This window comes from Macaca fascicularis, chromosome 8 (assembly GCF_037993035.2).
Source record: "Macaca fascicularis isolate 582-1 chromosome 8, T2T-MFA8v1.1".
NCBI lineage: Eukaryota > Metazoa > Chordata > Mammalia > Primates > Cercopithecidae > Macaca > Macaca fascicularis.
The window spans coordinates 108,434,985-108,460,142 of record NC_088382.1 but is presented as its reverse complement, the minus strand read 5'-3'; the positions used below and the strand labels follow the sequence as shown (position 1 = coordinate 108,460,142).

Below are 25,158 nucleotides of genomic sequence, written 5' to 3'. Positions count from 1 at the left end.
TCCTTGAATCTGCTTCAACAGTATGGTAGTAAAATGTAATTCTGCTTCTATTTAGTACGTCACCAAATCTCTTCCTAGGGTCCAAAGACATTTGGAACTTACACGGTATACATTTACACTTCTGACTCCGGCTGCCTGTTTACATATTGCCTTATTACAGAACAAGGCTTTGGGTGCCACCTTCCCAACCGAAGAAGCATATCGATATTTTCCTGGCCTGGCATGGTGGCTCACGCCTGTAATCATAGCACTTTGGGAGGCTGTGGTGGGCAGATTGCTTGAGGCCAGAAGTTCAAAACCAGCCTGGGCAACATGGTGAAACCCTGTCTCTACCAAAAAACAAACAAACAAAACCCCCAAATTAGCCAGTTGTGGTGAAGGCACCCACAACTGTGGTCCCAGCTACTCTGGAGCTTCAGGTGGAAGGATCGCTTGAGCCCGGGAGGCAGAGGTTGCAGTGAGGTGAGATGATTTCAAAAAACAAACACATATATTTTCCAAAACAAAAGTAGGAATAATTTGTTTCTACTTCACTAAGTTTTATATTAAGCTTTGCAGCATAGTTTACAACTTGTCTTTTTTTTTTTTTTTTTTGAGGCAGTCTTGCTCTGTTGCCTAGGCTGGAGGGCAGTGGCACATCTCTTGGCTCACTGCAACCTCCACCTCCTGGGTTCAAGCAATTCCTCTGCCTCAGCCTCCCGAGTAGCCAGTATTACAGGCATGTGCCACCACGCCTGGCTAATTTTTGTATAAGTGGAGCCAGAGTTTCACCATGTTGGCCAGGCTGGTCTCCAACTCCTGACTTCAAGTGATCTGCCCGCCTGGGCCTCCCAAAGTGCTGGGATTACAGGCGTGAGACACCATGCCCAGCCTACAACTTGTCTTTCATGGACTTCCTGAAGTCTTGAAGCAGCTATACAATTTCCTTCTTTTCTTTTTCTTTCTTTCTTTCTTTTTTTTTTTTTTTGAAACAGGGTTTCACCGTCACTCAGGCTGGGAGTGCAGTGGCATGTTGATGGCTCACTGTAACCTTGACTTTCTGGGCTCAAGTGATCCTCTGTCCTCAGCCTCCCAAGTAGCTGAGACTACAGGTGTACACCACCACACCTCGCTAATTTTTAAACTTTCTGTGGACATTGGATCTCTCTGTGTTACCCCACTGGTCTCCAAATCCTGGACTTGAGCAATCCTCCCACCTCGGCGTCCCAAAGTTTTGGGATTACAGGTATGAGCCACTTTGTCTGGATACAATTTTTAATCTTACGCTCTTCAAAGGGATAAACAGAAGTTGCTCCCAGTGTCAATTACATACTATCCTTCTAATTTTATTTTTCTTCTCCTTCCCTCCTCTCCTCCCCATGATGACTTAAAAACATTGTTACTTTCATTTGCATTTTCCTGACTATTGGTGAAGTTGAACATCTTTTCATGTTTACTAACCATTTGTGTTTTGTCTATAAATTTATCAGTTTAGATTTTTGCCCATTTGTCCAGTCTATCTTTTCCTAATTAGTTCCTTTTATCTGTTTATGTGTTCTACATATGAATTCTTTTTTGTCTATTATATATATATTGCAAATATTTTTATTTCATTCTGTTGGATATCTATTTTAATTAACTTAAAAAAAAATGTTTAGAGATGGGTCTTGCTATGTTGTTGCTCAGGCTGGTTTCAAACTCCTGAGTTCAAGTGATTCTCCCACCTCAGCCTCCCCAGTAGCTGGGACTATGGGCGTGTGCCACTGGGCTTGGCTTTAGGTAGGTATCTATTAACTGTGGTTATTGTCTTTCCTGTAGTGGAAGTTTTCAATTTTTGTTTGTTTGTTTGTTTGTTTGAGACAGAGTCTTGCTCTGTCACCCAAGCTGGAGTGCAGTGGTACAATCTTGGCTCACTGCAACCTCCGCCTTCTGGGTTCAAGTGATTCTCCTGCATCAGCCTCCCAAGTAGTTGGGATTACAGGCACAAGCCACCACGCCCAGCTTTGTAGTTTTAGTAGAGATGGGGTTTCACCATGTTGTCCAGGCTGGTCTCCAACCCCTGACCTCAAGTGATCTGCCTGACTCGCCTCCCAAAATGCTGGAATTGCAGGTGTGAGTCACTGCACCTGGCCTAGTCTTCAATTCTTATGTAGTCAAATCTGTTCAACTTTTCCTTTCTGTTTTTTGAGTATTTACATTTTGCTTATCAGGTCTTCTATCTCAAGTTTATAAAAATATTCCACTATACTCTACCAAAACTTTTATATTTGGGGATATTTATTTATTTTTGAGAGAAGGCTTTGCTCTATCACCCAGGCTGGAGTGCAGTGGTGCAATCACAGCTCGATGCAGTTTCTATCTCCTGAGCCAAAGTGATCCTCCCACCTCAGCCTCCCAAGTGGCTGAGACCACAGGCATGCACTATCATGCCTCGCTTTTTTTAAAGTATTTTTTTGTAGAGACAGAGTCTCCCTACGTTGCCCAGGCTGGTCTTGAACTCCTGAGTTCAAGCGATCCTCCTGCATTGGTCTCCCAAAGCGCTAGGATTACAGGCATGAACTACTGTGCCTGGCCTAATTTGTTTAAAAATTTTTAAATAAGATTTTAATTTTATAATATTTGTACATTTACAAAAATGTGAAGATAGTACAGAGAGTTCTCATATACCTCAAATCCAATCTCCCTTGTTTATTAACATCTTATATTAGCATGGTACATTTGTCATAATTAATGAACCAGTATTGACATTATTAACTGAACTCCATACATTGTTCATATTTCCTTAGTTTTCACCTCATGTGCTTTTTCTGTTCCAGGAGTCCCTGATACATTTGGGATACCCCATTATATTTAGTTCTAGCATTTCCTTGCCCTCCTCTGGTCTGTGACAGTTTCTCAGACTTTTCTTGTTTTTGATAATTAACCTAGAAGAGTTTTAGTCAGATATTTCATAGACTACTCCTCAACTGAGATTCATCCAGTGTTTTTCTCATAACAAGACTGGAGTTTTGTGTTTGTGGGAGGAAGATCACAGAGCTTTTGTAAAAAGCTCTTCCCATCGTGGTTTTTTTTTTTTTTTTTAAAGACAGGGTCTAGTTCTGTTGCCCAAGCTGGAGGGTGGTAGTGCGATCTTGGCTCACTGCATTCTCTGCTTCCCGTATTCAAGCAGTTCTCCTACCTCAGCCTCCTTAATAGCTAGGACTACAGGCGCACTCCACCACTCCAGGCTAATTTTTTTTTTTTTTTTTTTTGGTATTTTTGGTAGAGATGGGGTTTCACCATGTTGCCCAGACTGACCATCGTGTCATATGAAAGGTATACATGATCAAGCAACTTAACGCCACTGAGGTTAACCTTGATCACCTGACTGAGAGAATATTTCTCTATTATTCTTTTTCCCCCTTTTCATACTGTATTGTTTTAAAGGAAGTCACTATGTATAGCCCACACTTAAGGAGTGAGAATTATGCTCTACTTCCTTGAGACTGGAATATCCCGTTTCTCTGTTTTTAATAATTTGGATCTAAAACACATCTGGAATTTATTCTGATATATCATCATAGTAGATATTAGGACTGTTCCTTCCTCCTCTCCTTTATGTAACAAGCATGTCTTTTGTTTGGGGTAGTGGGTTGAAATTGACAACATCCTTACTGCTAAAAGAGAGCCCTGTTGTTTTAGATCAACTGGAATTCCCATCCTTTTTTTTTTTTTTTTTTTTTTTTTTTGAGATGGAGTCTTGCTCCGTCACCCAGGCTGGAACGCAATGGCGCCATCTTGGCTCACTGCAACCTCCGCCTCCCAGGTTCAAGCGATTCTCCTGCCGCAGCCTCCGGAGTAGCTGGGATTACAGGCATGCACCATCACGCCCAGCTAATTTTTGTCTTTTTAGTAGAGACGGGGTTTCGCCATGTTGGCCAGGCCGTTCTTGAACTCCTGACCTCAAGTGATCCACCCGCCTCTGCCTCCCAAAGTGCTGGGATTACAGGCATGAGCCACCAGGTCCGGCCTCCATCCCTCTTTTCACACAGATTTATTCAGATAAGTCTATTATTGTTTCAGGTGTAAACCAAATCATGGCATGCTAGGGAATGTCAAGCCGATAGTTTGAGCCAATGACAGGAAGAGAGGCTGTCTGCTGGAAGAGGGGGTTTCTTCTTCTCATATAAGGGAGCTACCAAAAGACAGTATTTTTCTCCTTTGGGGCAATTTGGTGTGAAGATTTGGAGCTTGGCAACTTCGGCAGCCATTGAAGTCTTAGGAAGCAGCTGACACTGCCTATGTCAGAATGAAGAGGCAGAAAAAGAAAACATAAAACAAGTGAATAAACAAAAACCCCAATGTCTTTCATGTCAGTACTTAGCTACTAACTCCAAGCAATTCCTAAAGCCTGCTCTATTTCAGGGTCTTTCAGTTAAATGGGCCCTTTGTTGAGTAAGGCAGTTTGGGCTGGATCATCAATTGCTTGCAATATAAAGAAGGCTAACTGATGCAGAGTGATAGAAACAGAGATCTAACTTTATTTATTCCAAAAAGTCACGTGTTTCATCTCAATTTATTGAGATATAAAATGTCACTTTATCATAAACAACATTTCCAGATAAAAATGGTTATGTTCTGGGCTTATTTATTATATATATTAATTTATCTATATCTAAGTTAATACCACATTTTTTTTTTTTTTTTTGAGGGAGTCTCACTCCATTACCCAGCCTGGAGTGCATGGCAGCATGATCTTGCCTTACTGCAATCTCTGCCTCCCAGGCTGAAGCAGTCTTCCCACCTTAGCCTCCTGAGTAACTGGGACCACAGACGTGCACCACCACACCTAGCTAATTTTTTTTGTATTTTTCACAGAGACAGGGAGGTTTCTCCATGTTGCCCAGGCTGGTCTCAAACTCCTGAGCTCAAGCAATCTACTTGCCTCAGCCTACCAAGTGCTGAGATTACAGGCATGAGCCACCAGGCCCAGCCAATACCACACCGTTTTAATATCCATTGTTTTGGTTTTTTTTTTTTGAGACAGGATCTCATTCTGTTACTCAGACTGGAGTGCAAAGGTGTGATCAAGGCTCACTGTAGCCTCAACCTCCCAGGCTCAAATGATCCTCCCACCTCAGTGTCCTGAGTATCTGGGACTATAGGTACATGTCACCATGTCCAGATAATTTTTTGCATTTTTTGTAGAGACTTGATTTCCCCATGTTGCCCAGGCTGTTTTCAGACTCTTGAGTTCAAATAGTCTGCCTGCTTTGGCTCCCAAAGTGTTGGGATTATAGGTGTAAGGCTGGCCAATTTCCATAGTTTTATTCCATGTTTTGCCACCTGCTAGGACAAGCCTCTCTTCATTGCTCATTTTTTCAAAACCTTATTGACTTTTTTTTTTTTTTTTTTTGAGATGGAGTCTCACTCTGTCGCCCAGGCTGGAGTGCAGTGGCCGGATCTCAGCTCACTGCAAGCTCCGCCTCCCGGGTTTACGCCATTCTCCTGCCTCAGCCTCCCGAGTAGCTGGGACTACAGGCGCCCGCCACCTCGCCCGGCTAGTTTTTTGTATTTTTTAGTAGAGACGGGGTTTCACTGTGTTAGCCAGGATGGTCTCGATCTCCTGACCTCGTGATCTGCCCTTCTTGGCCTCCCAAAGTGCTGGGATTACAGGCTTGAGCCACCACACCCGGCCCAAAACCTTACTGACTTTTTAAAATGTATTTCCTTTTCCATTTGAACTTGAGAATTAACATGTTAAATTCTGTAAAAGGTCCTTTTGAGACTTTAAAAAATTGGAGTTAACTAAATTTATAGATTAATTCAAGGAGAATTAAAAATTTTTAAATATTGAATCTTCTCACTTAGGAACATGGTATATCTTTTATTCAGAACTTCTTGTGTGCCCTTAACTATTTTTTTTTAAATTCATATAGGTTTTGTATATTTTTCTTTTGGATTATTTCTATGTATTTTATGTAGCTTGTTATATTTGTAAATGCTATCTTTTTCTGACCCAATTTCTAGTTGTTTATTGCTGATGAACTAGGACAGTGATTCTCAAAGTATGGTCTCTGGACCAGCAGCATCAACATTTCCTGAAAACTTAGAATTGCAGATTCTCCAAGTGATTTTAATGCATGCTGAAGTTAGAGCCACTGCATTAGAAAGATACTTTGTCTTTCCTGATAGTTGAAGTCCTATTTTTCTTATAGGTTGCAGTAGACAACCTTGTATTTTTTATTACTATTATTATTTTTATCTTTTTCCATTTTCCATAGAATCATCAAGTCCAAACTTTTTATTTTTAATTTTTTACATTTTTAATTTTTTTATTTTTTTTGAGACCAGGTCTCTCTTTTCTGCCTAGGTTGGGGTGCAGTGGAGGTTACTGTAACCTCCAACCCCTGGGCTCAAGCAATCCTCTCACTTCAGCCTCCCAAAGCCTTGGGGTTACAGGCATGAGCCACCATGCTAGACCCTGTACTTTTTATTTTCTTTGTTTTTTTAGAGGTCTTAAGGTGAAATGACAGAATTATTGAAATAGTTCTTGCTTTAAAGAACCTCAGTTTTGCACACAGATAAAATAATGCTTTATTTTGGAAACAGCTTTATTGAGATATAATTGACATACAATAAACTGCACATAATGCAAGTGCAGTTTATTGTATGTCAATCGTTTGATAAGTTTTGATTTATATACACACTTGTGAAGCCATCACCACAATCAAGACAATGAACATATCCATTCCTCCCAAAAGTTACCTCTTGGTACTCAAGCTCTGTGTAATCCTCTCTCTTTGAGTGTTGGCTGGATGTAGTGATTTGTTTCTACCTGATAGAACACAGAAAAAAATAATAGGATGCCACTTCTGTGATTAGGTTGCAAAAGACTGTGACTTCTATCTTGCTTGCTCTCTTGTCTTCTCTCACTTTCACTTGGATGAAGCCAGCCTCTATGCTGGGCACTGCCCTCTAGAGACGGCCATCTGGGACCTGAGGGGCCTCTCAGAGGCGAACTGGTCGTAAGGAACAGAAGTCTTCAGTTCAACACCCATGACGTACTGAATCTTGCCAACAACCCCTGAATGAGCTTGGAAGTGGATCCTATCCCAATTAAATCTTGAGGTGACTATGACCCGGGCCATCACCTTGACTAAAGCCTTGTGAGAGACACAGGACCGGTGCCTCAACTGCAGCCTTTTGAGAGGCCCTGAACTGAAAGGTCCTGCTAAGTCGCACCTGGATTCCTGACTTATAGAGACTAGGAGGTAATAAATGTTTGTTAAATGGTTAAATTTGGGGGTAATTTGATATTCAGCAATAGGCAACTAATAAAGATATGGATTAATAAGTTGTGTGTGTGTATATACATATATATATAATGTATGTGTGTATATATATATACATTTTTTTTTCTTGAGACAGGTTGTCACTCTGTTGCCCCAGGCTGGAGTGCAGTGGTGTGATCACGCTTACTGCAGCCTCCACCTCCTGGGCTCAAGAGATCCTTCTGCCTCAGACTCCTGAGTAACTGAGACTACAGATGGGTGCCATCATGCCCAGGTAATTTTTGTATTTTTTGTAGAGACAGGGTTTCATTATGTTGCTCAGGCTGTTTTTGCTTTTTTTTTTTTTTTTTTTTTGACAGAGTCTCACTCTGTTGCCCAGGCTGTAGCGTAGTGGAGTAGTGCATTCTTAGCTCACTGCAGCCTCTGCCTTCTGGGTTCAAGTGATTCTCATGCCTCAACCTCCTGAGTAGCTGGATTACAGATATGCACCACTGTGCCCAACTAATTTTTTGTATTTTTTAGTAGAGACAGGGTTTCACCATGTTGGCCAGGCTGGTTTTGAACTCCTGGCCTCAAGTGATCCACCTGCCTCAGCCTCCCAAAGTGCTGGAATTATAGGTGTCAGCCATGGCACCCAGCCTATATTTTTAATGCCCTTACTCTTCATTTTTTTTTTCAAAATAATTTCCGTTTACTAAGCATAAATTTGTGGTGTTCAGATGCTTCTCTATTACTCTTTCTCCCCTTATTTGTGGCTAAATATACAGAGATAATTCAACAGTTCTTTGTCGACGGTATTTTATAACAACTGGTTATATGGCAGAAAAATCTATTTTTTTACTTTTGAGTTATTCAAAACCCTTGGATGATGATTTATTAGCAAGGTGCCCCTGAGATAACTTTCTTAATACCTTTGACTTTGTTTCAAAGGGAATTTTAGAAGCCACAGTCATCTAACCCTCTTTCTCATAAAGACTGAGATTGAAATCATAGTTTAAATGCCTGAGGGAAATTAACCATGTAAAAGTATTCCATGGAAAATTTCTGTAAAATAATCACTTTATTAAGCAAAAAATTACTTTTTGTAAGGGAATCATTCCCTTTGGAAAGGAATTCCAAAGAAAGAGCAAAAAGAAGGTTGTAATGGGGATGGATATTCCATAATGTCAGGTTAGGGACCACATTTCATTATCTGTGTCCAGCAACTTAATGAATAAATGTTGATTAAAAAAATGTTTGAAAGGAAAAAAATATTAAAGTTTGAATATTCAGTCTTTCTCCCTTCGGTTTCTCCCACCCACTGAAGGAAGGAGCCTTCATTTCTTATCTCTCCATCTATGTTGGGTTAAGAAGGAGGTTAGTCCGGGCACGGTGGTTCATGCCTGTAATCCTACCACTTGGGAGGTCGAGGCAGGAGGATTGCTTGAGCCCAGGAGTTCAAGACCAGCCTGGACAACATAGTGGGAACCTCTGGTGCTACAAAAAATTTTTTAAATTAGCCAGGCCTAGTGGTGCACACCTGTAGTCCCAGCTACTCCGGAGGCTGAGGCAAGAGGATTACCTGAGTCTGAGAATTTGAGGCTGCAGTGAGCCGAAATCACACCACTGGACTCTAGCCTGGGTGGCAGAGTGAGACCTTGTCTCAAAAACCCCCTCAAAAAACAAGCAAACAAAAAATCCATACACACACACACACACACACACACACACACACCCCCACCCAAAGAAAAAGAAGAAGAAAAAGGTTAAATTATTCTCTTGTGTGTTGGGGGAAAGGTCTGAAGTAATAGCCAAGGAAGGTAAATGGCCTTGATGGAAGGGTGGGGGTGGAATTGCGGGGGAGGGAGAGGATGGTGAGTATGAGAAACCGGAAGAAACTTGAGAATTTGGTGAGCAAGGGAGAAGTTATTTGGGCAGCTTTTCAGGGAAACTTTAGGGAAAGAGACCGGTAAAGAGGATTTTTGGGAAGTTTTGCTGTGTTAATATGTATATAATTCCTCCCTCGGCATTTCTGTGAGATTGTTAGTAAAAATTTTCATCTTTCCAAACTTTTTGCAATTGAATTTGAGCTTGCTTTGAATGTATCACATGCTCAGACTGGCCTTAGGGCGGCTGACTTTCACTCCAGCTTCTCTCTGTCCACTAAACATCTACCTCTCCTCTTTTTTCCCTCCTGCTCTAGGCCTCATCGCCCTGTTTTCCAAGATCATTAACTGATGTCACCACTACACATTTATCTAGCGGTATTCTTACTTCCCTAACTTTCCTCGCCTAGAAGTAAACAAGTCTTCTTTCTGCTTAGTTCAGTCAAGACACATTAGAAATTATTCATAGAGGCCACAGGCAAGAATAAAAAGAAATTGAAAGATCAAAAATGTATAAAGAAAAATAATTAAAGCAAGAAACAGTTTATAGAGTTTAGGTTTCTTATATATTTTTTAATTAATTAATTAATATTGATGGAGTCTCATTCTGTCACCTAGGTTGGAGGGCAATGGCATGATCTTGGCCCACTGCAACCTCCACTCTAGGGTTCAAGCCATTCTTCTGCCTCAGCCTTTCGAGTAGCTGGCACTAAAGGTGTGTCCTACCACACCTATTTTTTTTTTTTTTTTTTTTTTTGTATTTTTAGTAGAGACACGGTTTCACCACGTTGACCAGGTTGGTCTCGAACTCCTGACCTCAAGTGATCCACCCACCTTGGCCTCCCAAACTGCGGGGATTATAGGTGTGAGCCACCACACCCAGACTAATTTATTTATTTTTAGATAAGGTCTTGCTCTATCACCCAGGCTTGAGTGCAGTTGTGCAATCATAGCTCTCCGCAGCCTCAAACTCCTGGGCTCAAGTGATCCTTCCATGTCAGCTTCTCAAGTAGCTAGGACTACAGGTGTGTGCCACCATGCTCAGTTGACATTTACATTTTTTTGGTAGAGATGGGGGTCTACAGTATGTTGCCCAGGCTAGTCTTGAACTCCTGGCCTCAAGGGATCCCCCCATCTGGCCCTCCCAAAGCTCTGGGATTACAGATGTGAGTCACCACACCTGGACATGTTTCCTTATGTCAATGTAACTAAGGACGCACCATGAAAGGGCTTCATCTCATGGAGTCTATCAGATTCTTCGTATTGGTTCTTTTCTCTTCCTTAGCTCTGTGGCTGTGTTTAGTGTCTTAGCCAATCATTGCTGTGTTTTGAGAGATCTTCAGCTTGTTCTGGAACTTGGGTTTGTACATAAAGGAAATGTTTTTTCTCCTTATAACTAATGTATAAGGAGGGTGAATTTTACAAAATGAAAGCCATTTTTTCTTTTTGCTGAACTCCAGCCTGTTATCAGCCTGAACTACAGCACTTTTCTGAATGATAGAACTTACTGATAGTTTATTACATACAGAATTGAATTGTTATTTTACTCTTTCATGAGTATATATTCTGCATTTTCAACTAAGCAGTTCTGAGAGGGCAAGGACCATATTTTCTATACTTTCCCTTCATAGGTCTTAGTTATTGTGTTTATATAACGTTAGTATAGATCAATTGTTCTTAAAGTGTGATACCAGCACCTCCGGGGGTATCTGAGACCCTTTCAAGGGGTCCACAAGGTCAAAACTATTTAAAAACAAGGTTTAAATATTATTTGCCTTTTTCAGTCTCCCTCTTTCATGAATGTATGATGGAGTTTTCCAGATGCTACATGGATATGTAATGATATCATTGATCTGATGCCTAATGAAATGTGTGCTTGTGTATCTTGTGTTTTAAAATTTTCTCAGTTTTAATTTCTTAATATTGATAGATATAATCCACATAAACAAAAGCTCTTTAAGTTTCTCCGTAGTTTTTAAAAGTGTAAAATGGTACTGAGACAAAAAAGTTTGAGACCTGTTGGTGTAATTATGTGTTGAACTGAAAGTAAAATCAATCTGATCTTATCTAAATCATTTTTCTGAGTTTATAGTGGGGTCTGGGATTCTTTGCTATTACTCTCTGTATCAGTCAAGGTCCAATCTGATACAGAAACCACAAGAGATAGAGACCACAGTTATTTGAACAGGAAGAGTTTAATATAAAGAATTATTAACTATAACTAAGGACTGGAGTAAAAGTGATTGGCTAGTAAGAAGCGAAGTCACCTCTAAAGAATATAGGTGCTATTGTTTGAATGTTTGTTTTCCTCCAAAATTCACATGTTGATATCTTAACCCTGAAGGTGGTGACTTTGGAGGTGGGGACTTTGGAGGTGATTAAGTCATGAGGGCTACCCTCATTAATGGAATTTGTACCCTTACAAAAGAGGTCTGAGGAAGCTGTTTACCTCTTCTACCATGTGAAGACATGGGGAAAGATGGCTGTCTATGAATCAGGAAGTTGGCCTTCACCACACACTGAATCTGCCAGGCCTTTGATCTTGGACCTCCAAAACTGTGAGAAATAAATTTCTCTCTCTCTTTTTTTTTTTTCCTTCAATTTTTTGATTTTATTTTTTTCTGTTGAGACGGAGTCTTACTCTGTTGCCCAGGCTGGAGTGCAATAGTACAACCTCGGCTCACTGCAACCTCTGCCTCCTGGGTTCAAGTGATTCTCCTGCCTCAGCCTCCCAAGTAGCTGGAATTAACAGGCACCCACCACTGTGCCCAGCTAATTTTTGCATCTTTGATAGAGACAGGGTTTCGCCATGTTGGGCAGGCTGGTCTCGACCTCCTGACTTCAGGTGATCCACTTGCCTCGGCCTCCCAAAGTGCTGGGGTTACAGGCGTGAACCACTGTGCCCAGCAAATTTCTCTTGTTTATAAGCCAACAGTTTATGATATTTTGTTATAGCGGTCTGAATTGACTAAGACAACAGGAATAACAGCTACTCTCCCCTGGGGCTGAGCTGGAGCACCCAAGGAAGAGGCCCCCCAGGACTGAGATCCAGACCTTGTTGAAGAAGACACAGCTGTGTCTCACTGAATGGCAGAGAAGTTACTGTAGTGCCATGCTGACAGAACTTGCTGGAAATCTTCCCTCTGGAACTTTGCAGAAATCTTTCTCTTAGGTTTCTGGGAAAGCTGTTCATGGTAAGGTGTCTCACTGGGGGCACTTGGTAGCAAAACTGCCTGAAGGAGGGGTGGGGTGTGGTGGGAAGGAAACTGTTGGTCACTGGGTGCTGCTGCTGCTCTGTACTGCAGGAACCAAATACTGAAGAGGGTACATGTGTTACAGGACCTGGCTGGACAATGTTGAAGTTGCCCATTTAGTAGAACCCAGAAAAGCAGTCCTTGGTGCAGGAGCCTGCAGAGGGAACACATGCCCACCAGGAAGGAAACCTTTTTCTTTTGCAATGTCTCTCTAGTGCTGTCCACTGACAAAGTTTAACATCATGCCATCTGGTAAAGAAAAATTACTCAAAGGGCATAGCTCTATTTTAACAGAGCAGGCAATGAAGGATGAATCTAGAGTTGAGAAGAAACAAAATCACAAATGGCATACTCATTTTCTCTTATGAAAAAAGAAAAAGAACTCAGAGTAGTCTGAGCTATGTGAGGTATGCAAAATGTATCAGGTCCAGAGAGTCATGAGTATGGAACTTCAGTCATGCCTCTTCCAACCCATGCCCAGGGGCAATTGTGTAAAAGCATTTTGTTCCTGACTAGCTGCCTCACCCACTATCTTCATGTTCCTGAACTTTGTGATACAAAGAAAAATGAATAGCCAATCAATAGCTTATGTTATTTCAATGTAAATTCCTGGTAACAATTTAGGAATTGCCTCTTCTTTTTTCTTTACACCCCACTTTTAACTGCTGTTCATCAGGAGGTCATTCTCAAGCTTTGGGCTGGAATAAACTCTATACTTAATCGTATTTTCTGAATCTCATCATTTAAGGTTGACATAATGTATAGTTCATGAATTACTGTGTCTCTTTAAATTCCATATATCCTACCCCTGAAGGTGATGGCATTTGGAGGTGATTAAGTCATGAGGGCTACCCTCATTAATGGAATTAGTACCCTTACAAAAGAGGTCTGAGGAAGCTGTTTACCTCTTCTACCATGTGAAGGCACGGGGGAAAATGGCTGTCTATGAATCAGGAAGTTGGCCTTCACCAGACACTGAATCTGCCAGGCTCTTGTTCTTGGACCTCCTAGCCTCCTTATGTTTTCTTTGTGTGGAAATCCATTCATTCATCCAACAAACATTTATTCATTGATTATAATGTTCTGAGCACTTATGTGTAGCAGACACTGTAGTCTGTTGTCTAATTACAATTTCCCCATTTTTTTCTAAATAATAGGATTCCAGTTCTGTTCTGTTGACCTAAAGGAAGAAGCAGAGACAAAATTAATGTAAGTAAAGAGTTTATTTGGGTCAAGCTGGAAGATTGCAACCTGGGAGCACAGATTCAAGTTGCCATGAATATGCACTCCAATTAGCAGCAGTTACAAGTGGAATTTTAAAGGGAAAGAAGAGGCAGTTCCATTGCCAAGAATGTATATTTAAGTATGTTAAGCTATTGATTTGCTATACATTGTTCAACTATAAAGTGTGGGTCATGGTGTCTGGTGCTACATTATTAGGTATGCTTATAGCTACTTGTGGCAATAGCAAGCAGTTTTAAGAAATGAATACATAGCTAAACAGGTGTTTGCAGGGGAGTAGAATGTGATTGCTGTCTCACTGGGCCTGATAATTTTTAAAGACTCACATCCCTCAGATAAAGGTTTTTTCTTTTCTCAGTTCTTCTCTGCATGGTTCTCTTTGCCATAAGCTTCAGGGAAGTCTAGTCCCAGCCTCAGCTCTAAGCCCACCTCCATGGGGTGAATCACACAAATGGTTTTAATAGGTTTTGGCTATCCCCTTTTCTTTGTCAGAGATGGGGCTATAAACCAAAAATAAAATCTAAGCCCCCCCAACTGACTAAATGGACCCACTCTTGGCCAAGGGATTCCAAAGAAACCTGAAAAACTAGTTCAGGTTATGAAGGAAGTAGAGTTTAGGCACAACTGACCAGTGTTAATATTAAAATAGCAATCCTCAGACTGACAGAATAGACTCTTTATAGCAATAAGATACCAACTCCAAACGCCTCTGGTCATATCGCATGACAAATAACAGGCCCTAAAGGCAATCAAAGTATTTTTACCCCCAACTATATTTCTTTGAGATGTTTTGGAATGGCCCTGCAAAGCTGTCTCTTGTGGAAAAAATTTACTTTCTCTAGAGAATCCTCTTCCCTTTCCATATCTTTTCCTGATCCAGGAGAGATTTAACTGGTAAATGTCTGATAAGAGACATTTACCATCTATTCCCTTTGAAGTCAGCTACCTGGAGGCTCTATCTACATAACATGAACCTTGGCTCCCATAACCCCCCTTATTTTAACTACAAGACTTCCTTTCTGCTGACTTGAACTCTTTAGGCAAAACTTAACTCTTTCAACCAATTGTCAATCAGAAAATCTTTGGATCCTCCTATGACCTGGAACCTTCCCCCTGCACCCCCCAACTTTGAGATGCCTTTCCAGGCCAAACCAATGTAAACCTTACATATATTGATTTATATTTTTGCTTGTAGTTTCTGTCTCTCTAAAGTGTATAAAATCAAGCGTAACCCAACCACTTTGGGCACATATTCTCAGGACCTCCTGAGGTCATTGTCCATACATTTGGCTCAGAATAAACCTCTTCAAATATTTTACACAGTTTGGCATTTTTCATCAACATGTCTGTGACACATTTCTAGCCAATAGAACATGTAGGAAAGTCTGCAGAGGGACTTCTGGAATAGACTTTTCCTACCATCTTATAAAAGTTGTATTCAGAAATAAATAATTCTCTTCTGGTGCTGGGCATTGTCATGTCTCCATGTAAGGCCTGGAACATTGGTGGCCATCTTGGTCCTTTGAAGGTAGGGAGATAGTTTGAGGAGACAACTAGGTCTGCTGTGCACAGCAGAGGAGTGAGAAATAGAAATTAAATCCTAGGCCCCACAGCCAACTGAATGGACTCCCCTTGGCCAAGGGGACCCCAGAAAAACCTTAAAAACTAAGTTCCCAGCCATGACAGGATAGGCGGTCAGACATACCTCATTATACTTCTTCCCTTGCTAATTGCATTTAGACTTTCTTTCCTAAGAGTCAAACAGGAACTAGTCCTTTCGAAAGACTTGCTGGACTCCTTTTTTTTGTGGTTTTAACAACACAACTGACCAGCATTCCTTTCTGGTAAGTGACCACCATGGACTGGTTGTGGCTGATTTACAGAGGATGCACACAGGATGCCTCTGTGTTTTCAGTTTCACCTTTTGAAGTATACAGCTTAATTTTAGTGCATGTAAATTGAAGTCTCCACCTGAAAGTGTACATGGGTAATATGCATGTTTGCTTATTGTGCATATGAGTGTCTCCCTTTGTGAATATACGTAGTCACAAAGGGGAGGCACTATAACCTATTGAATATGTACACTTAGCCAATCCGTCTCATTCTTCCTTCTTTAAAATGCCTGCTTCCAGTTTCTGACAGAGGCTATGCTTCCCAGATTGTGGGATGGCCAGCCTGCAGGCTGCAACCTTTTATAAGAAATAAAGCTCTCCACTCAAAATTTATGAACCTTGTGATTCTTAAGTTGACAACAAGAAATGGAAGTAAATTGAAGAATTATTCAAACCTAGAAACACCTCCTTCTAGGCTTCTTGTTTTAAAAATCGTTTTGAGTTGTTACTTGTAGCTAATAGTTATGATAGACTCCTGACATGACAAATAGGAAGAAGATACTGTCCTTATTCCCAAGAGGCTCGCAGTGTGGTCTGAGAAACAAGTTAAATAATAGTTTAAGATTGTTACGATAAAGGAGGACAGTGGTTAAATTCAAATGCAACATGCTAGTTTCAAACTAACCATAAAACTGAGTTAGAAAAGACAAACAGATCAAGAGAAAATGTTTTGTGAAGTTACCTCTTGAAGGAAAACATTTCTAAATTTTCCTGCAAATAAAAACCTACACAATATATTTGATTAGAGATTTCTCTCTTCCCCAAACTCTTCCTTATTATAGCAGAAAAGATTAATTAACATTTGTTAATTGATATTATTTTTCCAACAAATATAAAAATGAGGCTGGGCATGGTGGCTCATACCTATAATCCCAGCGCTTTGGGAGGCTAAGGTGGGAGGATTACTTGAGACCAGGAGTTCGAGACCAGTCTGGGTAACATAGTGAGACCCCTGTCTCTACAAAACTCAAAAGTAAACTTAGCTGGGCATGGTGGTGGATGCCTCTAGTCCCGGCTACTTGGGAGGCTGAGGCAGGAGGATTCCTTGAGTCTAGGAGTTCACGGTTGTAGTGGGCTTTCATTGTGCCACTGCACTCCAGCCTAAGAGAAATACAAAGTTGTAGTTTCAATGAATAGCTGCAACTAGTATGACAAGGAAAAATTTTTTTACTTTTTTTCTGTCTTAATATTTTAAACATGGTGGTGTACGGATTCAGTTACAAAGAATGTGCTTTTTGTTATTCAAAGGAACTGGATCTCAAATTGCAAATTTCTCTCCCATTTCTCTTAGAGCACTCAACTGAGAATTGTAATCAGCTGTTTGCTAGTATAATTAAAGTGTATCTTTAATCTCGATTCCAAATGGAGCTGATGGAAGCAGAAACAGATTACCTTACTTTCCTTTTTTTTTTTTTTTGAGATGGAGTCTTGCCCCATCACCCAGGCTGGAGTACAGTGGTGCAATCTCGGCTCACTGCAAGCTCTGCCTTCCGGGTTCACGTCATTCTCCTGCCTCAGCCTCCCAAGTAGCTGGGACTACAGGCTCCCACCACCACACTCAGCTAATTGTTTTGTATTTTTAGTAGAGACGGGGTTTCACGCTGTTAGCCAGGATGGTCTTGATCTCCTGACCTCGTGATCTACCCACCCCGGCCTCCCAAAGTGCTGGGATTACAGGCGTGAGCCACTGTGCCTGGCCGATTACCTTACTTTCACAGTTAAGTGAAGCTGGGTGACCCCTATCTGTATCTCAAATGTTCCTGCAGCTTTCATTGTTCATGTTCTTATTTGCAGTTTGAATGATGACTTCTATGCTTTCCTCCTGGAATCTTCAGGTTGGTTTTCCACAGACAAAGTAAAATAGAAGCTTGAAGCATTTTTTTTTCTTCTTCTGAATAATTCAGGAGAAAAACAATTCCTTTTATTCAGTAACACACAACACACCAGGCACACTCCTGCCTCTGGGCCTTAGCGCTTATTGTTCCCTTGGCCTCACATTCTAACATTCCCTTGGCCTCACAGTCAGGCTGTCTGCATGGCTCTGGCCTCCACTTCCTTAGTCACTCTCTCATTGAGGCCTTCCTTTGCCATCCTACCTGAAATTCATCACTTCCCCTCCACTTTATTTTTATTTATTTATTTATTTTTTTTGAGGCAGAGTTTTGCTCTGTTGCCCAGGCTGGGGTGCAATGGCTCTATCTTGGCTCACTGCAACCTCCACCTCCTGGGTTCATGCAATTCTCCTGCCTTGACCTCCCAAGTAGCTGGGACTACAGGTGTCCACCACCACACCCGGCTAATTTTTGTTATTTTTTTAGTAGAGACGGGGTTTCACCATGTTGGCCAAGCTGGTCTCAAACTCCTGACCTCAAGTGATCTGCCCACCTTGGCCTCCCAAAGTGCTGGGATTATAGGTGTGAGCCACTGCATCTGGCCTCTTCCCCTCCACTTTATATTCCCTTTTTCCATTTCATGTTTCTTCCTTACCAGTTTTCAATCTCTAACATGACCCATTAGGTACTTTTTTTTATCTTATTATGTTTCCCCAACCAGAATGTAAACCCCCTGAAGGCAGGGATTTTTGTCTATTTGTCATCTCGTCTCTTTACTGATGAATCTCCAACACCTAGAACAGTGCCTGGCATACTTAAGTGCTCAATAAATATTTGTTGACTGATCTACAGTGGAATGAGGCCCAGCTTTGGAGTCATAAAGGCCTGGATTAGAACACAGACATTCTGTTTATCCTAAGGTAACTCCTTTCACACTTTTGAACCTCAGTTTTCTCACATATAAAATGGAAGTAACTACTTCACAAGGTTGTTTTAAGGGTTTAATAAGAAAATGGAGGCCAAGTGTCTGATCCTGTTGGAGTTGTATGATAATTATTAGCCTTCTCCGTTTTCAAGTTGAGGAAAGACCTCAGAAATTTATTTTCTGATAGTATTCCTCCTCCTTCCACAATTCTTTATGGGTGTATGAGTCAGGATCGTAAGCCCTTTAGAAGGTACAATCAAATTAGGGTCAATTGAAGGAGTTTAATTTACAAAGCATCAGTTGAGGATTGAGGTTGGGGAACACAGGACATAGAGAAGAAACCCAGGGAATAGGAGAGCAGCCATGACACTTAGGCCCAAAGGGTCAAGGGGAAGGAGGGATAATAGGTAGAGTAATTTGCCTTGCAAAGAGCCATGATTCTCTGGAACACAGCTAGCCCTAGGTCACCTCACAGGAAGGGAACCAGGGCATCCAATAGTCTGACCTCACCCTCCTTTCTCCCTCAGATGATCTTTTGCTGGGTCTATCATCGGACCCAACCATAAGCCAAGGGGCTTCTGATGTCAGCCATACATGTTAGCTCTCAGAGCAGAGAGCAGATGGAAAAGGATGGAGAATGAATCTGCAGGACCAAAAGGAAGCTATCTAGCCCAGTGCCCTTACGATGTATCAGGCACTTGCTATGCAAGGTATAGAGAATAAAGATATGGCTCAACTTTCAATCAACTCAAAGTTGGGTTGGGATGACAGTCTAACAACAGAGCTTCAATATAGTGTGAAAAGTTTCATAGAAAAGCCAACATAGGCTGCTATGGACATATATACAAGACGGGTATCTCTTTCACAACTTAAATGTGACAGATAGTGGGTGATGGTACTGGTGGTTTGACTGGGAAAGGCTCCCTGGAGATTACAGTTGATAAAACAATTCAGAGATCATTTATTTTCTTTCTTTCTGTCTGTCTTCCTTCCTTCCTTCCTTCCTTCCTTCCTTCTTTCCTTCCTTCCTTCCTTCCTTCCTTCCTCTCTCTCTCTCTCATTATTGAAACAGGGTCTCACTCTATTGCTCAGACTGGAGTACAGTGGCTTGATCATGGCTCACTGAAGTCTTGGCCTCCTGGGCTCAGGCAATCCTCCTACCTTGGCCTCCCTAGTAGCTGGGACTACAGGTGCATACCACCATGCTCAGCTACTTTTTTGTATTTTTTTTTTTTGTAGAGATGGGGTTTCACCATGTTTCCCAGGCTGTTTTCGAACTCCTGGGCTCAAGCTATCTGCCTGCCTTGGATTCCCAAAGTGTTGGGGTTGAAGGTGTGAGCCACCTCGCCCAGCCTTCCTCAAGAGGTTTCTCTGATGAAACACAAAAAGATGGGAGTGAGCCTGGCACGGTGGCTCATGCCTGTAATCTTAGCACTTTGGGTGGCTGAGGTGGGTGAATTGCCTGAGGTCAAGAGTTCAAGACCAGCTTGGCCAATATAGTGAAACCCTGTCTCTACTAAAAAATACAAAAAATTAGCTGGGCATGGTGGTGGGTGCCTGTATTCCCAGCTACTAGGGAGGCTGAGGCAGGAGAATCTCTTGAACCAGGGAGGCGGAGGTTGCAGTGAGCCGAGATCACGGCATTGCACTCAAGTCTGGGCAACAAGAGTGGAAAAAGAAAAAAGAAAAAAGATGGGAGTATGCCATGGAAGTGAAGATGAGAGTTAGGGGGTTAGAGTGGGGTAATTTCAAAGATTCTTCTCAGGTTTAACATTTTAAATATTAGGTTTTAAAATTGTTGTTGTCCTGTTATTTCTGAACAGTCAGACTGTGGATCTTTAATAAATGCAAACAAGTATAAAATTTTGTAGCCGGGCATTGTAGTCCCAGCTACTTGGGAGGCAGAGTTGGGAAGACTGCTTGAACCCAGGAGGTTGAGGCTGCAGAGAGGCATGATCACACCACTGCACTCCAGACTGGGGGACAGTGAGAACCTGTCTCAAACAAACAAAACAAAAAAACCCTTTTTCTTGTTCTCAGAATTTGAGTTTCAAAAATGAATGGCCTTAAAATAACTAAATTTGGGGAAGAATATAATGGTTTGAAAATAAATAATGTAAGTTTATTACATAGTGAAACTTAATGCAACAAGAGGACTAAACTAAACTTGTATTAGCTGCTAACAGTCAAGTTTAATCTGGGCAAATATTCACATTATTCAACATTCTCTTCAAATTCATTTCCTTTATTTAGCATTATCTTCATATTTATTGTTCTAACCGCCAAGAAAATTCTTATAACTCTACATCTTGACAATTTCTTTCTTTCTTTTTCTTTTTTGAGACAAGGTCTGCTCTGTCACCCAGGCTGGAGTGCAGTGGCGCGATCCCGGATCACTGCAACCTCTGCCTCCCGGGTTCAAGTGATTCTCTTGCCTCAGCCTCCCAAGTAGCTGGGAGTACAGGCGCATCGCCACGCCCGGCTAACTTTTGTATTTTTAGTAGAGACGAGGTTTCACCATGTTGGCCAGGATGGTCTTGAACTCCTGAGCACAAGTGATGCGCCCGCCTTGGCCTCCCAAAGTGTTGGGATTACAGGCATGAGCCACCGCGCCCGGCCCATCTTGACAATTTCTGACAAAAACAGGTAAACTCATGTAGCAGCTGTATATTGTTATGTGAAAGGTATCTATACATGGAATTTAAGGTTAAAAGTATACCCACAATATGGATGCATGCAGTGGTCAAATTACAATGGGATGAGGACTACTGGGATCAGGTTAGGGGAGAGGACCAAAGAGGGAACCAAGCACACTTTTCTTGAGTATTCTTCTTGGCAGCATAATTTGTGCAGGCTTGCCAGGTTACCCAATGGGACAGCTGCAAGGACCCAGTGCAACTGAATTTGGTGCACCGAGAGATCTCACTGCATTAATTATTTTCTCGGTAATTAGATGTAATTATTGTGAAATGTAGCGAGGAGCTTGTCTACAATAAAAATCAAACAAGAATTTCCAGAAGTATCCCTAGTACTGCGGCCTACACATGCCAAATGGCTGGGGGAAAAACATAACCGATAATTATAAACAGAACTAGAGAGGGAAGCGTGGGCAGTTAGAAAGTAATACTTCAAACGGATTCACACGATGTTTGGATGTATCGTTGGGAAAGCCAAAGAAATGAGTCAAATTGGATCAGGGCAAACCGTATCGAGGGCAAGCGAGGGGCGGAGCACTGGGCCAGCTCGGAGGGACTCGCCCTTCCCCAGGCTAGAGCGGCTCCGGCCTCGCCCCCTCGCTCTAGCCGAACCTCCTCCTTTTCCCGGTCACGGGGCTCTGGGGTCAGCCCGGCCTTCGTCCCCAGCCCCGCCCACCCGCCGCGGCACCAGCCCCGCCCGCCAGCCCAGGCCGCGGCAGGCTCCGCCCCCCGCCGCGGCGCCCGGCTCCGCCCACCTTCTCTGGGCTGCTGCCGGAGGCAGGCGACTGGCGGCCGGGGGCGGGGCGGTAGGAGCAGCGCTCCGAAGCGGGAGGGAGATCCGCCGCGGAGTTACGGGAAAGTTGGTCCGAGTTCCCAGAGTTTCCCTCTGTGGTTCCTTAGGCTCGGCCAGCCGGTGCCCGGTCTCCTTTCCTCCTTTCGGCCTTCGCAGTCCACCAGGTCCCTCTCTCTGCCCCCGGCCGCCATGGAGCAGCCGCCGGCGCCTAAGAGGTAACGAATCGGGGAGCGGGAAGAAGGAGGGAAGCGGCGCCGGCGGCCGCGGGGCGGGGGTGGCTAGGCCAGGCCCTGCTGCGACCCTCTCCCTGCCCGCCGGGCCCTGAGCCGGGCGCGCCGAGGTCGGGAGGCGGGTCCGAGTGTCCCGCCGAGTCCGTCTACGGGGCGAGGGGGCCTGAGGGGAGTGGGAGCCGGAGCCTCCCCTGCGGCCGGCGGGCCTGGCGCGTGGAAAGTCGGGTGGGCAGCGCCGGGCTCCCTGCGGCCTGACCTCCCGGGGCGGGTGGGGTGATCCCTCGTAGCAAGTTCACAAAGTCTGGGAGACTTAAAACCAGGGAATTATTGGTCTTCTTACAACCACGTAGACTTTCTTGTCAAATGTTCTGCATAATACTGCCTTTTGTTTTTTTTGAGAAGGTGGTTTGCTTACGGCTTAAGGAATTAAATATTAATAGCTACACAGTCTGTAAAACATTGTGGATGTGCTGCTCTGACAGGTGTTACTCCGCCTAACCCCTCAAGTTCAAAAGTATTTATGGATTCAAGACAGTGGGAAGTTTAAATTAGAACCCCCTCCCCCAATATAGATTTGCGTGTAAAAATAGTGCTGCTTTGGTATGGTATTTACTGTTATTAATGGTTTATATTTAATCTTTGATACCTGTGTTGGAAATGTGTGCATACAAGAGTGGGATGTGTTTGAGCTAATATTTGCGATGATGTTAGGAAGCCAAATCTGGGTTGTCCATTGACAGAAGTTCATAATATGCATTCCTCTCTCCCCAAGAATGAGTTAACGAATTGTCTGATGTTGCTAAAACATTTACTCAGTCTTTCATTTTTAAGTTTTAAAATAAGGATAGTAATCTCTCAGATAGTGCTGTTGTGAAGATTAAAGAGATCGTTTGCTTTGACAGCTGGAGATCTTTAGATGAAAGGTGTGTTCAAGAACGTAGGATAATTGAAAAGGTAGGAACTTTGGGGGCTATTGTGAATTGTATGACTAGACAAGTGAACCTTGAGGCCTGGAAGCCATCTGTTCAGGTGAAAAAAGGGGGGAGTCGTGAAGGAGTTTCCAAAAGGGACCTGCTGTCAGAGCCCTTGAGTAAGTCAACTGATAGATTATTTTCTAGCATTTCGTAAGTTACCTGCATTCGACTCACTGGGCACCGTTTTAATACAATATAAGAGAATTGGGCACTTTTTTCTTTTCTGGAAGAACTGGAAGGAGCACTTCTGAGAAAACACAATAGGCCGTTGGAGCAACTGAATTGAAGTGCAGCTCTCTATTGATTAGCTGTACTGTAAGTTATCAGAGTTTCATTATAGGTGTAAGAGAATCCTTGCCCTTGTAGAGACATTAGAGAACCTGGAGGAGTCAGGGGCAGGTGTAGGCGGTAATTCTGTGGTGATTTATACTTTTCAAAGTGGTGGTTGCACATTTAACATACTTATTTTTAGCTTATTCAGAGAGTCTTATTTTGAAGTAGTGAACAAAAATGCCACAAAGGCATTTTGAAAAGGCAAAAGGTATGTGACAGCAATCCCTTATATTTGAATGTCTCAACATTTTAAGAATTTTCATATTCATAATATTTAATCCTCACAGCAACCCTATGTAGTAGGTTGGATTATAGGCATTAATCCTAATTTATAGATGAGGATGTTGAGGGAGTTTGCCACATGGAAGGCTATGACAGGAATTACTGGCAGTTTTGTCCCTATTGATTATTATCTCCTAATAATGAAATATAGCTACTCGTTTTGAGGTCATCCTGTTTGCCAGGAAATTTAAATATACATTATTTAAATCCTAAGAAATAGTAATCCTGGCACTGCTACTTATTATGCTAGTTCTAAGTTTAATTTTTCCATCTGTGGAAATGTATTGTGAGGATTAAATGAGGTGATATGTAAAGCACTTGGGACAGAGTAAGACCCTGTCTCAAAAAAAAAAACAAAAACAAAACAAAAACAACAAAAGATAATGGGGACTAATTTAATAAATATTTATGTATCACAACTGAGCTTAAGAAATAAAATTTGACCAATATATTCGAAGCCCCTATGTGTTCAACAGTGTTAGTTGTTAACTTATGTTTTCTTTATTATATGAGGCTCAAAGAGGCTAAATAACTTGATCAAGTAGAGAAGGTGCCAGAATTCTGCATCTGATTGGCTACAAAGGCTGTGCACCCTCTCATTGTATACAGTGATGGCTCTTTTCGAAACTGTCTTTCTTATTCCATGATGTAGTGGTCCTCTTTTTTCTGTAATCTCCTGGTCTCTGTTGCTTATTCTGCTCATAATGCCTATAAAAGTGCCATTTTGCTTTTCTGCCTTGAATAACACTTCCTTAGTGCTGACTTTTACATGGCCTTATCGATGTTGTTGATGTTCGGGTATGACTAGAAGCTGCTGCTCAGTTGGCATTTTTCATTTTTTAAGGTAGGTCTTACTCTTTCATTAACCCATCTAGTTTGTCACTACAGCCTATCAAATTTTCTATTGAAAAGTTGGTGGATTAATTTTTTCTCTTTTCTTTCTCAAGAGTACTACCCCATAAAACCCATTCCATGGTTTTATGACCCTCACTTTTGAATTGCAGCAGTACCTTCTAGCTGGGCACTTTAGTCCAGTGGTTTTCAAAACTATTTTGTTTTGTTTTATTTGTTTTGTTTTGAGATGGAGTGGTGCAATGTCGGCTCACTGCAACCTTCACCATCCTGGTTCAAGCGATTCTCGTCCCTTAGCCTCCTGAGTAGCTGGGATTACAGGTGGGTGCCACCATGCCCAGCTCATTTCTGTGTTTTAGTAGAGACAGGGTTTAGCCATGTTGGCCAGGCTGGTCTCCAACTCCAGACATTAGGTGATCCACCTGCCTCTGCCACACAAAGTGCTGGGATTACAGGTGTGAACCACCGTGCCTGGCCCCCACTGTTCTTTATTTGTGTTATAGGCTGTGGGTACTCCCAGCTTTGCCTTTATTCACACTTTTCCTTTAGAAAAGTTTGTGTTACTTTTTGCCTGAAGAATAATCTATGTTTTATTCTTCCTTCAAAGCCTACCTCATCAAGTATGTTTTCTGAGTACTTTCTAGCCTGAGATATTTCACTGAATTCATAACATGGTATCCATTTGATTATATACCATCTTTTTATTCTTTTTTATTACAAAATTTTAGACATCCA

The 25,158-nt window shown here is 42.1% G+C and overlaps 1 protein-coding gene across 6 annotated transcripts in view; it reads left to right on the top strand.

Moving 5' to 3' along the window:
- Positions 1–21,759: 21,759 nt before the first annotated feature.
- Positions 21,760–25,158, top strand: part of STK3 (serine/threonine kinase 3) — a 331,890-nt gene continuing 328,491 nt past the window's right edge. For all 6 annotated transcript variants that reach the window (XM_005563776.4, XM_015455063.4, XM_074000046.1 and 3 more), the window contains exon 1: positions 21,760–21,967. In XM_005563776.4, coding sequence (XP_005563833.1) covers positions 21,942–21,967 — 26 coding nt within the window. In that variant the 5' untranslated portion in view covers positions 21,760–21,941. The remainder of the gene's footprint in view (positions 21,968–25,158) is intronic.